Source organism: Pleuronectes platessa, chromosome 20, assembly GCF_947347685.1.
Source record: "Pleuronectes platessa chromosome 20, fPlePla1.1, whole genome shotgun sequence".
NCBI classification, from domain to species: domain Eukaryota; kingdom Metazoa; phylum Chordata; class Actinopteri; order Pleuronectiformes; family Pleuronectidae; genus Pleuronectes; species Pleuronectes platessa.
Window position 1 is genome coordinate 5,823,321 of NC_070645.1, and position 15,457 is coordinate 5,838,777.

At 41.8% G+C, this 15,457-nt stretch overlaps 1 protein-coding gene across 1 annotated transcript; it reads right to left on the reverse strand.

Annotated features, from left to right (window-relative positions):
* Nucleotides 1-4,271: 4,271 nt before the first annotated feature.
* Nucleotides 4,272-14,175, reverse strand: rab18a (RAB18A, member RAS oncogene family). Its single transcript, XM_053412568.1, has 7 exons — nucleotides 13,951-14,175; nucleotides 11,786-11,841; nucleotides 9,382-9,443; nucleotides 9,021-9,093; nucleotides 8,117-8,235; nucleotides 6,929-6,995; nucleotides 4,272-6,239 (listed from the first exon to the last, which is right to left on the reverse strand). Exons 1-7 carry the CDS (start codon nucleotides 14,016-14,018, stop codon nucleotides 6,070-6,072), a joined length of 615 nt encoding a protein of 204 aa, XP_053268543.1. The 5' UTR covers nucleotides 14,019-14,175; the 3' UTR covers nucleotides 4,272-6,069.
* Between the last annotated feature and the right edge of the window lie 1,282 nt (nucleotides 14,176-15,457).

Here is a 15,457-nt window from a genome sequence, read left to right on the forward strand (position 1 = left end):
GACCGACAGAAGTACCTGTGGGTGAACCCCACTAAATGACTCCTGTGAGCTATGTGGTTACAAAACACTTGTCACGCCTCTGTTATTCCTCATAATCTGATTGAAAGGAAATCCTGCGACAAAGTGGATAGAGGATACGCACAGGCTGAATTAAAAGAACCTAATGTACATGTGAAGTGTCTCGTGTCTCTGTGACCTGGGTACGATTTCCTTGGAGAGTGCTTTATTTGACTTTTGCTTGCTAGTGGGAGGGTGGGAGAGGTAGAGGTTGGCTTTGTGTTTTCAAATTCAATTGTCCACTATACAATCAGAGAGTCTGAGTTTCCTGTGGTTTGCAGTAATAAACCTTAACTTGGGTTACATCCAAGGCACCAAGGACTGAAAATGGTCAGGAAAGAAAACAGTGATGGGGAGCTGTAACTAGGTTGACGCCTCAAGCAACATGACCCCACAAGACATGAGGAAAATGCCAAAACGTTAAACCCATGAACTCTGTCCCTAAACTCTGCACGGCTCAGGTCTGACCTGGTGGGGGAAAAAAACAGCTTCCATGGCCTCGCAGACCTCCTTGTCTCTTCAAAGACAGTGAAATGGGGAGTCTTTTAGTCTTGGTGGTTTACAACAAATTCTCTGGTCCGACCCCAAAAAATCCAGATCAGCTTGGCAAAGAAAAATAAGCAGTGCAATTACAACATAGGGGCCAGATTATTTATACAAAATAATGAATTTGTTTCTATACATGCCAATCATCTCACCCAAAAGGGAGTTTATTAGAATGGATTTTTTTCAGTAGGAACAAAGCTCTGCAGTAGAAGCATGTGTCTATTCCATGAAAATGTTTGACGCATGTGGAAAGCTTACACCCAACCCTTGTTGATACAAAGTGATTAGTTTATTATAGAAGCCGATGGCCTGAGTACATGCGTATTTGCTTCCATGTTGTAGCGGTAGCATGAGTAAGATCCGGACTGGTGTCCTGATACACCGGATGACGACACGGTCACAGAATCGGTGTGTGGCCAGAGGTATGCCACACGGGACAGGAGCACCATGGACAAGGGGAATTATGGGTTGTGGAATGATGAATGAAATTACTCATCCAACTATTTTGTTTCTACAAGGCAGCTGTGCCCCTGCTGCCTGCCTGTCCTGAGCCTGTTTGCTTATTTCCCCAGTAACCTGAGGCCGGGATGAAAGCAACCCCCACGGCGAGAGGAGTTTCTCTCCAAGGATGAGGCGTCCCCTTCTCCTGCTTTCTTTAGGGCCTGTGCACAGGGTGCCGTGTTTTTGAAAATAACACGTGTGGGTTACAATACAATCATTTAGGTTTAAATTAGATTGACAGAGTATCAAATATGATGAAACTCAATTACAGCCCTGTTATAGCTGAATTGACTTACATGGATCCAATGCCAGAGGTTCACACCAAACAAGTGCAGAGGTTTTCCTGTCCGTTCTTATTAAGTTACGGGAGGCCCCGTGTGATTGATGGGTACACATACAGGCGTGCTACTTCTGAGGATGTGGGTAAGCCTCTGTGTTGACAGAACCCATGGCATTTCCTGATGGGACTTCTTCCTTAAAATGGTTTTACTCTGACCATTCATGTAGTCACATCAGCTGAAATATTAAATATATTATTTCTATTAGGCCATATTGGTTGGTTATTTGCTCTCAAGGCCTTCCCTGACATATCAGCTCTTGAAGACCTACTTCCTACTTTCTTGATCTGTGAGTTGCTTTGAGTATCCAGAGTTTAAATACTGGTTTAAGGCCACACAAGATTCAAGATTTGATATTGGGCGCTGTATCTGAGAAAGTAGAGGGAGTCGTCCATCGGTGGGTTAGTCCTCACGTCAAGACACTGAGCTAAAAATTGACCCAGGTATACCATTGGTTTCTGTGTGTGTAGGTGAAGAGCTGTGTTCACAGCACAAGCGCTGTATGAGTGTGTGTGGATGAGACCTGTAGGAGCTTTGGGTGGTCAATAAGAAGGAGGTCGACTGGCTTTTCTCCTAACCAGAGGACACTGAGACCTACAGCAGGTCACACAGCTCAAAACAGATCAGGGCGCTGAAACGGGACGCTCCCGCTGCTTGATGAAATGTCAAAGGGTCTAAATGTAAACGGGTGCCACAATGTAAACACAAGGTCTCACATAATCAAAGTGTTTCCACCTGCAGTGACAGAGCCATCAGTTCTGGGCATGCCGGTCATTACCTCACGGTCCTCTGGTGTGCAGAGGGTAACCTAAGAGAGGCCAGAGCTCGACTTTGGCTGATTCTAGAAAGGAAAGTGCAGGAGCAAAGGGGTATTTTCCTCTGCCTCAACTCTGAACGTAAACAGTCAAACAGTCCTCAGACCTACAGGTGCCTTCTAGTCTTTTTGTCCAGAACAGGGAAAGTTGTCTGAAGAAAACAAATGGACTGTTCTTGTTTATGAAATGATTTAAACCCAAAACCTTAAGGCCCTGAACTCTTGTTGCACCTGGCCGCCCTACAAGAAGCAAAGCCGACCTGAATACAGAATTCAGGTTGTGGCAAGGGATGATCTTTCCAATCATCCTCTCACTCTTCCTCACTCTTAAAAGTCACTATGGCAAAACAATTACCTGATAGCAAACCGGGAATGAGCCTGACAAAGTGAGTGACGTCTTGGAACCCAACACCTTATGAAACGATGCCCGACGTCTCGTAACATTTTTACACATGACAGCATGACTGCTCTCATGAGGGGCTCATCTGAGTGCTAATCCATACAGCCCGCCGCCACGGCAGGCGGAGGAAGAGCAGGGAGACAAGACTGTGTTAACGAGAGCCAGATCCGCTCTGTTAGCTTAGCGCCTGGCTGCATGCTCGCAGCAGACAGCAGGGCAGAAAGCAGTCCATCAAACCCTCCCTGCAGGGCTGCTCTCAGACTTCTGGGGCAACAAGGTGGAGCAGGACAAGATGGTTCTGGGGGTTTGGCATGTTACTAAATCTGGATGTGCCAAAGAAAGTAAGGCTCTCCACCTCAACAACGGCCTCACTTCCTTGAAGTCTTTTCGAGTTGCTGTGCAACAATGAAAGCCTATGGCCCAGAAAGCACGGGTCAGCGAAGCACACCGAGTTGGTGATCTCTGACTTTTCAACATGAGGTTTGAGCTTCACATATGGGCAGCTATTGAATTGATTATCATTGCATCTGGTGACGTTTATAATGGCCCCCGAATTGCAATGATATTGTAATCACTTTCAATCAAATTTACATTGGCATCATCTGTGCTGTGGGTTTATTGATAATCAGCAAACGGCAACTGTCGGTATATCTGAAAATGGCAAATATTGTACCTGCGAAACATTATCATTGAGGGATGGTAGCATCCAGATATAAGTACCTATTTGCTTTGCGCTAAAAAAATAAAACAATTACATGCATTAATTGATGTACAAAATTCATCTGAAACTATTTTCAAAACATTCCAATTGATCACCTAACTTGATTCAATTACATTTCCAATGTAATGTTATAAGCTTTGTTGAGTTTTCAGCAGTGAGGTATTACTATACAGGGATAAGAGAAAGGCTTCTACACACAGCACTACTTATCATGATGTGACAATGAAAGGAATGTGGAGCAACCAACTCTATAAGTTATTCTCAAAAATATATAAACTGTCAGCTCAGCCCCTAGGCTATCTGATGTTTTTCCAGTGAAGGCACGAGGAAACAGCAGCGCTACAGCTCAGCACATGGTTGGACCACATGAAGGCATTATTATGCTGTATGCCTCCAATGTTGTTTGACTGAGACATATTTCCAGACGGCTGCCTGGACTGTGGCAACAGATGAGGGATATGCTACAAGGGGAGAGTCCTCGCTCCGGCTGCCAGGCCCGACCCTTTCATAATCGCCCAGGAATTATGCACATCTCAGTTAAAGCGCTGGTAGTGTGAGTTATGGCTGTGGTGGTGTTTCCTGAGAAGTCTGCCAAAAAGATGATTTAGATAGATCACACGTCTGGGGTCTGGTGGTTCCTCGGACACTGTTTAAACACAAGTCTTTATTCTGAGGACAGAGGAATGTGAAGGGCGTTGAGTGAAAAACCCATCACCTAACAGTGACATTTCCAACGTGGCAACAGAGTTATTGGTTTTTCTGTTTTGAAAATTTGGATATTAAAGCAATTACTAGAAAAAGAGGAATCCCTCATGGTTAGTCAAAGAACCCATTCAAGTTGTACACATCTCTGGCTTCACAGCAAAACCTAGAGTCTGCAATAACACACACATGTTGAATTAAAAAAAGACTTTTATTTTTTTTTAATACACAGGGCGGTTTGTAGTGAAATTTGCATACATTCAGCTTTACAATTCATACAGGAATTATCCCACCAAATTCCGAAAATACACACAATTTATAACTTTACATATTTAAACATGTTTCTGAACACAAAAAAGACAGCGATAGCAGTTTAACAAGTAAAAGCTTACTTCACTTTTTGTCCTATTTTATTGTACCATTAAATCTAAATGGTAACCCTGTATGCAAAGTTATATTTTCAGCTAAATATAAGTTAAGGTATTTGTAGCAAACAGCATTTGAAGGTCATACACTGGACAAACAAACATAAAAAGAATGGCACACAGAATTTCCCATGCAATTAAAAACATTTAAAAAATAAGTTCCAATGTGTGATAAGACACATTCTCCATGTCTTTTTCACCATCCCTGTTGCACCATTAAACTCTCTGAACTACATTTCCCAGCCTGTATACCAGCACTCGAATACCACAAACATAATCAGAGGTCAGGGGTACAGTACATTTATAACTGCTACTCAGATACAAATACAGAGATAGGAGTACTGTGAAATCCATTAGCAATGTGGAGCGCATGGCTCTTTCTTTGATTTTCCAACTTCTGTGGAAACACCCCCATGACTCACTGCCCTGTTTAATATTGAACACTTTTCCTTTGTCTCTGTACAGTCAAAGGAATCCATATCAAAGACTGCTGCAATGCCAGTGATATTACTGATATTATCTGTCTGAGTGAGGGGGTGCCAGTCGGTCACACTCCATTAAAGCAACTCATTACAAAAAAGCTGTGCAATTTTAAGTGGTTCCCTGGTACTCTGCACCCAGTGGAGCACTCGCTGGTGCCAATCTATGTGATTTACGCACTCTTCAAAACAGACCGATGGTTTTGAAGTGCAAGTCAATAAAAGCAGAGAAACGTCATTCCCAACACTTGGTAACTCTATTATATTCTGAAGAAATGAGGCAGTTGTGTGGACAACACAGACAGCTGATCCAAGCTTTCAACTGAGAGTGGTGAGATGGAATACAAGATCGGTTGGCTTGATAAGTTTCACTATACGAAGCATTAAGTTCACAGAGTCTGTGCTGGGAGGGGGTTGGGATCAAGCACAGGACAGAGCAGGGGAAAGACAAACACTGGAGAAAAGTCAGGTCAGTCCTGCACTTATACAGATGTGCTTGCTAAGGCAAGATGCTCCGAGAACAAAAGCATGCTGAGACGAGAAAGGACCTTGGTCAAATACGTTTTTCTTCTATTCTCATAATGCTATTCCAGACATTTTATCTTTTGTCTGAACTAATTTGGTATACACGTTTGGAGCCGAGTGTCCAAAGCAGAAAGAGAAACTGAAAAGTATTTGTATTTTTGACCGAGGTCCTTAAACTGCACAAAATTGTAACACAAAGAATAAAACAGAGGAGGGTCAACTCACTCAATTCTGTTGAGGAAGGCTGAGCTGCATATTGCATTTTTAGCGCAGCATTGTTATTATAAAGTGTGCAAAAAGTAGTGTCTGTGTGGACACAGGTAGAGTGTGTGGACGGTCGTCCCCGAGCTCAGCGGAGCAGAGACAGTCAGACCTCCACTGCCTTCATGTCAGAGCAGGGAGCTCAACTCAGGGCAGCACACAGCGGGAAGAAGAGTGTTCTTTCAAGTGTGTGTTTATGTTATTGTTCAGAGTGTTGTATTCACACGTGTATGTCTGTACATGTGTGTGTGTGTGTGTTTGAGAGAGAGAATGTGTTTGTGTTCTTTGTGTATGTGCTGTCTAGACTAGGGAGCAGTAGCCGCCGCAGGTTCCTCCTCCTGCGTCCTCGTCGGTGAGCTGCACTCCTCGGCCGTGGATCTCGCTCTGCCACAGGCCGGGAGTCTGGATGATCTTCTCCACCAGCTCCTCAAACGCACACTGAACACCGTCCCTGGTCTTGGCACTTGCCTCTGGAAGCACAGAGTGTAAGGAGGAGGGGGAGAAGTGGAGTGGCAGGAGCAGACAGAGAAAAAAGTAGTGAGACAAGAAAAAATAACCAGGGCGGGAAAAATGAGAAATGGGCGTGTGGAGAATGGAAATGGTGCAGAGGGGAAGATGAGATACAGATACAACAACTATTAATGTCTGCATCTTGATGTCATCATCTGGTGGTGGAAGGAAAATGTCTCAACAATAACTGTCACCTCCAGACACTAATTTAAGGGATATAGTCAACACAAGCTCCACAGTATGATTATATCCAGACACATAATAGTCACAACCAGAGAATAAGGACATAAATCGCATTTAGAAAGCCACACACAATATATAAACAATTGCCTTTGACAGAGGAGATTGAAATCTTTCCATTTCACCACACGTTTTTCAAAACGACATTCTTCAGTACTTACTGGAGATAAAAGTGTCATTTCAAGTCTTCTACGTAGTCCTTTACTGACAAATGTGAAAAGTGAAATGCACAGGGGAAAAAACAAGAACACATGGAAGATGATATATGAATCCTATTTTATAAATAGAACTATGCAAGCATTCCTCAGCGAGTATTGGAGTTATTTGTAAAGCTGCTTCCCCTGTGCAGCAGTCTGCTGTAACTCATGCCCAGCAGGTCTTTGCGGAGCAGGGAATCCTCCTGACTTACCTATAAAAAGCATGGAATGTTTTCGCGCAAACTTCAGCCCTTCAGCCCGGTCTAGCTCATGGTTTTCCTAAAACAAAAGAGAGGTAATGGCTTATTTGAGGTCTGCCGGGCGAAGCTGACAGCTACTGTGGTCTCCGCAGGGCAGAGAGGAAAAGTGATTTTCACGGACAAAGAACAGGACACAATAAATTCATAATGCTCTACTTAGTGGGCATTTTTATCCCCTCTGACTGGTTCTGGTGTCCTGGTAAAGCACCAGCTGACAGAAATATCAACCATGGTCATTTAGTTCTGTCATTTGTCAAATGGGTGTAAGCTGATGTTTTTTTTAAAGAATCTTATTTCTGTAGGAAAAATCTGAAAAATAAGGAGAAACAGGATGAAAATGCATCCATCTACAGGGCAAAAAGGGTCACAGCATGGTCTGATAAAAATAAAAATGAGGTCACTCATAAGATATGGCCTCTGCGGTCACCAGATTTTAACCCAATCAACAGCTGTGGGAGAGTTTGGACTGACACTGCTCTCCACCGTCATCAAAACACTACATTTTGGAATATCTGTGGTCCCCACTGTTCTAGTCAAGTCCATAGTAAGGCTGGGCAATAAAACTAAATCAATTAATACTGTTATACAAGCTTCATCAAGTCTAATTTACCGATATAATGCTAATGCAAGGTGTAGGCTCAGTGAGGAGGTATTACACATAATTTATCTACATCAGATTTGTAAAATGTTTTTATGTTTATGAAGTGTGTCATTTTCATTTTCTGCCCATAAAGACGGATACAAAGAGAGAACCGTTACTCAGGAGCCAAAATCAGTCTTTGGACTATTTTGGCGATAATTACAGATGTTTTCTTTTTCTTTATATAATGTTTCACTGCATCACCCAGCCCTTGTTTAGAGAACTGTAGAATAGATGCCAGGGAAGCAGTTGAAGCTGTTCTGATGGCACACTGTAGTCAGACCTTTTGACACTTGATCATGTTTTTCTTAAATGTGTCACCCGTCTGTGTGTTTGTACGACGTCAGCAAATATCAATTGTTTTCCCATCTCATGATACAAAAAGGTACTGAAGAGGAATTCAAAAGATTTGATGAATTGCTGATATCTAATCAAAGAACCTTGTGGGACAGAGCAGGAACACAGACACTTGATGCTCATCTATTCACAAACCCACCCACCTTATCAATCTTGTTTCCAACAAGCATTTTCACGAGGTCATTCCTTGTACAGTACGTCTCCAGCTCGTTGAGCCAGTTATCGAGCTTGGCAAAGGTTTCTCGTCGTGTGACATCATACACTGTGAAGGAGACATGCTCAGAGTGAAGTCATTCATATACACACACGTTGTAAATGACAAGTTGACCACCCTCTAGGTCATAGAGAAAGGACTTTATTTAATCTTTGAATACTTGATACAGCAACAGAACAATACGGCAGATTGGGAATGTTATGAGCATCAATGTGGTGCTGTTTATCTAATGGAATTATGTAGGTGTTTACAGGGAGAATGCATCTCATTTAAAATGTTTCTTCATGAGTTATTAAATCTAACAGTCCGTGAATTTTCAATTATGTTTTCCTGTTATTTTAACTGAAAAGTGGAGACTTTGTTAACTTTACTCAAGTTATTTCAACTTTTGAAAAACAAGCAAAACCTGATTGAACAAAAAAATTAAAAAAACTGCAATAATAGAGTGTTAACTAAAAACAGATGGTTAATAAAACCAAAAGGGAGGGAAGTTTTTACACAGCATCACATGGGTAGCTCTCATAATCCCAGTTCTATACCAAGGCACCTTCCGTTTCTATATATGTCATTAGAATGGTCAGAAACCGCAGGTTGTGGAGGAAGTCTGTTTAAGAGGTTGAACTGAAGTTCTTGTGTGTGAGTATTCATGCTGTACATGCATGTCCATATGAGGAGGGTATAAACTAACTTCCAGAGAGACAGGCAGGAGGGTGTGCGTGTGTGTGGGTCACAGGATGGAAAGACATCACTCTTTTTACAACCAGCAGTCCGACTCTGAGGTAAAGAGGGCGACAATCCCCCTGTACACACACACACACACACACTAAACTTACCCAAGATGACTCCCTGGGCACCACGGTAGTAACTAGGTGTCAGGGTTCGGAAGCGCTCCTGTCCTGCAGTGTCCTGCGAAACACGACCAGGTCAGCCAAACTGGACACAGTCACCAGAAAAATAACTGGTGGCTCAAACAGAAGGGAAACCAGGGCAGACGGACACAAACAACAAGTCGGACTCTGACTCCGAGTCCCTGGCGGAGCGTGGGGGCAGACATGGTGTTACAAAGCCGCCATCTACTGGGGAATTGAGAGAATAGTCCGACCGCAGCCATGGAGGAGCTTTAAAAAGGAACCTCTGCTCTTTAACAGACAAAAGTCACATGTGTGCTGTTATTGAAGTATGTCTGTCACTTACCCATATTGCCAACTTGGCCTTGTTGCCATCCACAGAAATGGTCTTCACTTTAAAGTCAACACCTAGACAATGAGAGGAGAGTCGATCATTCATACCTTCGTGATTACCTCATCCTGCCTCACTACCAATATGATGACTCTTACAGGTTCGGCAAATTACTGCCAAGAATATTACAATGGCGACAGACTGTGATTATCAATGATGAATTGTCAAAACACACGCACCACACTCGCTGAACTTCTGTTAACCCCGGCTTTTTCAGATTGGCATTATGCCCATCCCATGTTCTGTATTTAAATTATGGCGTGAGTTTGTATTCATATAAACCATGAGCGGATGGTGTGGTTTAATGTCCTAGAACGAAATCAATACAGGTCTGTATGAAAAAATGGAAAAAATAAAAATCCACCACCTGTGAAATGGATCAGACAGCAATGATTCAACCCTAAAATCCCTGCCAGGTCCCAGAGGAGCAGACATTTACATGAAAATAACAATGCTGTCCCCTTTCCCCTCAACAAGTAAATCTCCTCGATTGCCTTTGTGCAGTGTCTGGGTGTGCAGAGCGTGCAGTGTCTGGATGACAAATGGGCCAGAGTTTTAGCATCCAGTGACAGATTTACCAGGGAAATGTACACTTGTGATGGGCTTGTTTTTACATCTGGGTTGGGGGGGGGGGAAGTTCAGCCCAGAGCCAAAGAAGGGACACAGACACAAGGCGAGGATATATGACACAGACACACACACGTCTATTCACACAGTCAATCACAACAACTTGCTCCCCCCTCAGGTCCTGCAGGGTTGCTCAGATACTGTTGCCAGATGCACGTGGAGAGGAGTTTACACTAAACATTTCCCTGAACCTGGTCCAGTAGATCTGCTGCTTATGCTAATTTACTACAAATTCAGACAGGCCGTTCCCAGAGAGAGAGCGTACACTCAAGCATCTGTTTGTAATATCACAATACAACAAGATGCCACTACCACTACAAGTCAAGGCCGGGCTGAACCCTGCAGGCCAAGTCGTTCACAGTGGACCTAGGGAAGGCCCATTGTCGTATCTTGTAAATGCAGTGACAACATCACAGCACATCCTATCATATTCAAAACAATTAGTGCTGATGTCAGCAGATGACTTCCCTTGCAGGTGTACCCAGAGGTTACTACGTTTAAATTTCGATACAAGCGCCATGACAGCTGCTTATCTGTCTGCTGCTCATCTTCAGTTTCATTAACACCATATGATGACTGGGTGTTATAGTGATTACATTCTGCTTAAGAAGCATCTTAATCCAATAAGAAATGTGATGATTAACCATGAAAACTCTATCTGAAGTGAGAAAAGCAACTTCATATAAAGTGCTTTGTATGATGAGGAAAAAACTTGAATTACGATGGAGTCACACTGGATTAAAAGTGATTTTTGAGATTCTAGTCAGTGAGGGAAAGTTTATGTCCAATGAAGACATCTGTTTGGAAAGAGTCACAGCTGGCAAAGTAACACAGAAGCCATTCATGCTGTGACCTTGAAGAAAATGTGTTTTTACTGTTTCAAACAATTGTTAGAAAAAGACTGTGCTATCAGCAACTAGTTTTTCAAAAAGAAAAAATATTTTAATATCCCAAATTATCAAAATAGGATGACAAACCTTGAGTTGTTTAATGCTTTCATGAAAATAAACCCACTATAGTAGGTAGCCCTCAAACCACTGAAAAATATAGCAGGTGTCTCTTAAACACATTGAAAGGTTCACAGCATTAAACAAAGCCGTCATTTGCAGATGCGCCAGGATTAAAATCTAACTACAAAAAAAATTCTATCCTAACAGGCAACATTACTGTTATGAAACCTTAATTTGACTATATTTGTTCAAACTTTTGACTTTGGTTTTAAATGATTTGCAGTATGAATTCCCACATTGTTATGTCGATTAGAAGTTATAAATGTTGGTTTTGATACATTTCTGTGAATTGCCCATCCTACTGTTGTGCATTGAAATAGTCATCAACCCCCCAACTTGCTCGCAGTGAATCCAGCGTGCGGGGGGGGGGGGGGGGGGGGGGGATCCCCTGCTCTGCGCTCACATCGGAAGCTCCGTTATTTCTGCAGGCCTTATACTAGGGAGCCAGGTGGAGAAAGTCTGCAGATAATCCAGAGCCTCTCACTCTGACTTTACATTCACACATGCACCTCCTCTGGAGAAGAATTCAGTGCATGTCTGAAAGCAGCTCAAATGGAGGATGGAAAATATTACAAATAATTCCTTCAAACCAGTTCAACACCAGTGCAAAGTACAACCTCAACTTTGGCTGTGTGTTTATTGCAGTTAAAGATTGTGGCTGATGACTGTCGTGCAGATGCCACCATCAAACATTATTTTCATTTTTCTCTGGTGTTACTCACCTATTGTGGCCGACTGTTCTGGATCAAACATGTCATCTGTGAATCTTAAGAGGAGACTGTTGACAGGGAGAAAGAAATAAGAGCATTAAGACTCTGATTATTAATCAACAAACACAACAGCTGGATGGCATTTTTCAGTAATTCTATTAAACAAAGGGTGAGCGAAGCTTTTGGTCTGTGATCATCTTTCCATTTGCCTGGCTCACCCAACATATCCTTAAGCTCCAGACTTATCTAATTCTGTATCTCTTTCTATTGATCACTTCGTCCATCACTGGCATTACACACACACAAGGTTTGGATGACATCACCGCTAGATTGTAGTCAGCAGGACAGGGTTCATTTCTCAACTATGACTAATCAAGTGCAAAGGGCTTAATCACAGCACTGATGATGGGGATAAGCTCACTCTTTTCCTTTGACCCGAACATAATTTTTGTATTTTCTCCGAATAGGTCATAAGGAAGGATGCAAGGAGTGTTTAATATTTAAGTTCCATACAGCCAAAAAGCTGTGCTTGTAGACAGGGAAGTTATATATATATATATTCTGTAGAAGTCATTTGTTCAGGTAAAATGAAACATGTGTGTATTCTTTGCCAGGCAAATGTCTCTTTGTTGATTAGAAGATCTCTATAGATTGCAGAGAAACTATTTAAATATATGTATGCTATTCAAAAGTCAGTTCCTTTTTACAGAGCGTTGCCTTTAGGGCCTTCAGGGCCTTGCTTAAATTGCGGGACTCTATGCAATATGCGTATAGGAAGGTCGGGCTCTGCCTTTTTGACAAAAGCTGGTTCAGACGGATTCAAACAATGACATTTGAACCTAATCATAGTCTAATTTAGTTAAGCAAAATCCTATTTAATAATAAAACAAAATTGCTCTCTGGAAACCCTGCCCTTGGCTGGATTGCTGCACAAGCAGGAAGAGTACAGTACAGCTGGACAGGTCTTTGTTATAGTGTTGACATAAACTCTGTCCCCTTCACTCCAGAGCTGTCATCACAGTAAGAAATCCAGCAGCACAAGTGGATCAAATGTAAGAGAAAACTAAAAGGAAAAAGCCAAGCACATTAATACAGAAAGAACAAACTCTCTGTGTTGTTTTGATTGCTACCACCACTGTTATCTAAACAGCATGATTTAGAACAAACACTTGAGATTATTTACAACCTTCTGGGCTAATGCGTGGCTCATCCGAAAATAAAGATTCTCCCATTTCCCCTTTTATTGTCAACCCCTCCCTGATCATGCTACAGATCGTGGTCCTGGAGATCTGTGACAACAGCTTGTTATGTTGATTCTGCACTGACAGAGGATTTTCTTTACTTTTAAGATCACTTGTTAGAAGGCTTACATCAGCTCTGAGCAGCTCATCATCTGTGTAGCATGCCATGGCTCTGCAAGGCATGCTGTGTGCACTCAATACCATAGTTTGCAATGTGATGGTTGATGGCTCGGGCTGCCTATCCGGATTCTTTCATGCAGTCTGGACCACAGTCATGGAGACCAGAGGACCTGAGCGACCTCCCTGTTGGCACACTGCGCTGAGTAAACTGCCAGACTAATGTTACTAAAGGAAAACCCTGCTGTGTAGTCTGCTCTGAATAATAAGCTGATTTGCGGTGGCTAACGACCTGTGATTAGAATTTAATCGCTAAATCAACTGTGTGGTTTAAAACAGAGGGCAAGCTTTAAAATGAGCAAACCCGTGTAGAGATCTGCTGTTAACAATGATGTGAGGTATTTACCTCTTGAAGATGCTACTGCTACAAATACAGCCTAATTAAATAGAGGAAAAATCCATTAAATGATCTTTAATTAAACAATGAATCTTACTATGCATCATATCTGTGGTGGCTCATATTATGCATATCTATGTCATGTGTCAGCGAAGATGATGTCACGCACAGGACCTTAGGTTAGCTTGAAAGCTAACACACTGTTAGCCTTATGTAAGCTTCAAACAACCAAACGCTGTGACCTATTATCTATTTAAGCAAAGAGCACAAACACAGCTCAGTGTTCTACAGAGTTTTCAAACCCCGCGGAACCCCCGGAACATCGCATTGTTTTGATCTAGCTGCTAAGCTAGCCCCAGCAGCTAGCTGTCGTTACCACAGAGCCACGCCATCGTTTTTCTCGGGAGATAACATGATGTTACCTGGACTTCCCAACGCCACTTTCTCCTATAATCAGTATCTTCAGCGTCGTCACGATGTCGTCCTCCATCGTGTGTTCACGCTGAGCCGTGTCACCCTCGGTAATCTGCTACGACCCGGTTTCTAACGACGTGTCTGAGTGTGTCTTGTTTACAGGTTCTCAGCAGAGATGGTTCGTCTTCGTCAAGACGCCTCACTCCAACCATTTCCGGTGGGACCTACTGGAACTTCCTGTTGACTTTATACTTTTGTTTATTGTGATTACATAACCATGGACTGTGCATTATAAGGACATTATAAAAACGACACTATGTAGAAAGTTATATATACATTTTGATATTAGACATGCTTGTTTAAGTCAAATGTGTGTTTTGACCTGTTACATAATACCTGTGCAAACAATACATAATGTAGAATAGGTTTTTTCAATTATGCATTTTTGTAGTTTCCTTGAACTTATTCATTACATTTTCCCTATTTATTTATCTATTCATCTATTTATTCCTTCACTTGAGGAATGGCACATTTAATTTAGGTGCTTTAATTGAAAAGCTAATTTGAACTGTCTTTGTTTACTTTCTATGTAAAACAATTATAAGTACTGTTAAAATGACTTATTTTTTCTAGCACATATAATTTGCACATTTTCTTGCTATAAGTACACTGAAGTGGAGTCAGTGGATTCACACAAATCAAACAACCAAAAACAACTAAAAAGAGCATTTAGAAATTAACTAGTACAAACAAATGTATTATAAGGTCTTATAAACATTAAGAACTGAATGGAAATACAGATCCTCACATTTTAGTAATGTATGCATTTATGTTAGATTGAAAGGCAATAATACATTTCTTTACAGTAACATAGCCAAACCCTACTTTTATTTTAATTATGACACAGAAATAACCACAGCATGATGTTAACATGTTACTTCCTAATTTGATAGAGAAATAGTGTGTATGGGGTTTGAGCTGCAGGAATCAACATTCAAATTCTGCCCCAGAACAAACCTTACAAGCAACAAGAATTCAGTTAAAACTCTGTGGGTCAGGAGGTTTGTCCCCGAAGAGAGGGTCTGAGTTTCAGTCTCTGCCTCCTCAAGTCTCCCTGTCATAGAAACTGAACCCAAATTGTGTCCTCCAGTCTCCTGCGTGAATGTTTTGCACTACAGACCCTTACTGTTTTTTGTTATATGTGGTACACAACCTCCTGCATTGACATTCCAGATCCATGCCGCTGTGTGTTTCTTAATTTAGTGGACCTTTCTGTTACTCTTTCTTTTTTAAATTATATTTCTTGATATTTCATTGTTTCTAAAGAAACGTATAACTTTGTTTTGAAAAATGCGACTACACTTTATTCTGGGGGGTGTTGGATAAAAGCAATAACAATGACCTTATGCATGACGCCGAGCCCCAATTTGCTGTGCGAGTGTTACACAATGCACTATATGAATGAATATGTATGTTTGAATGATGACCTGTAATGTAAAACACTCTACAGATCAG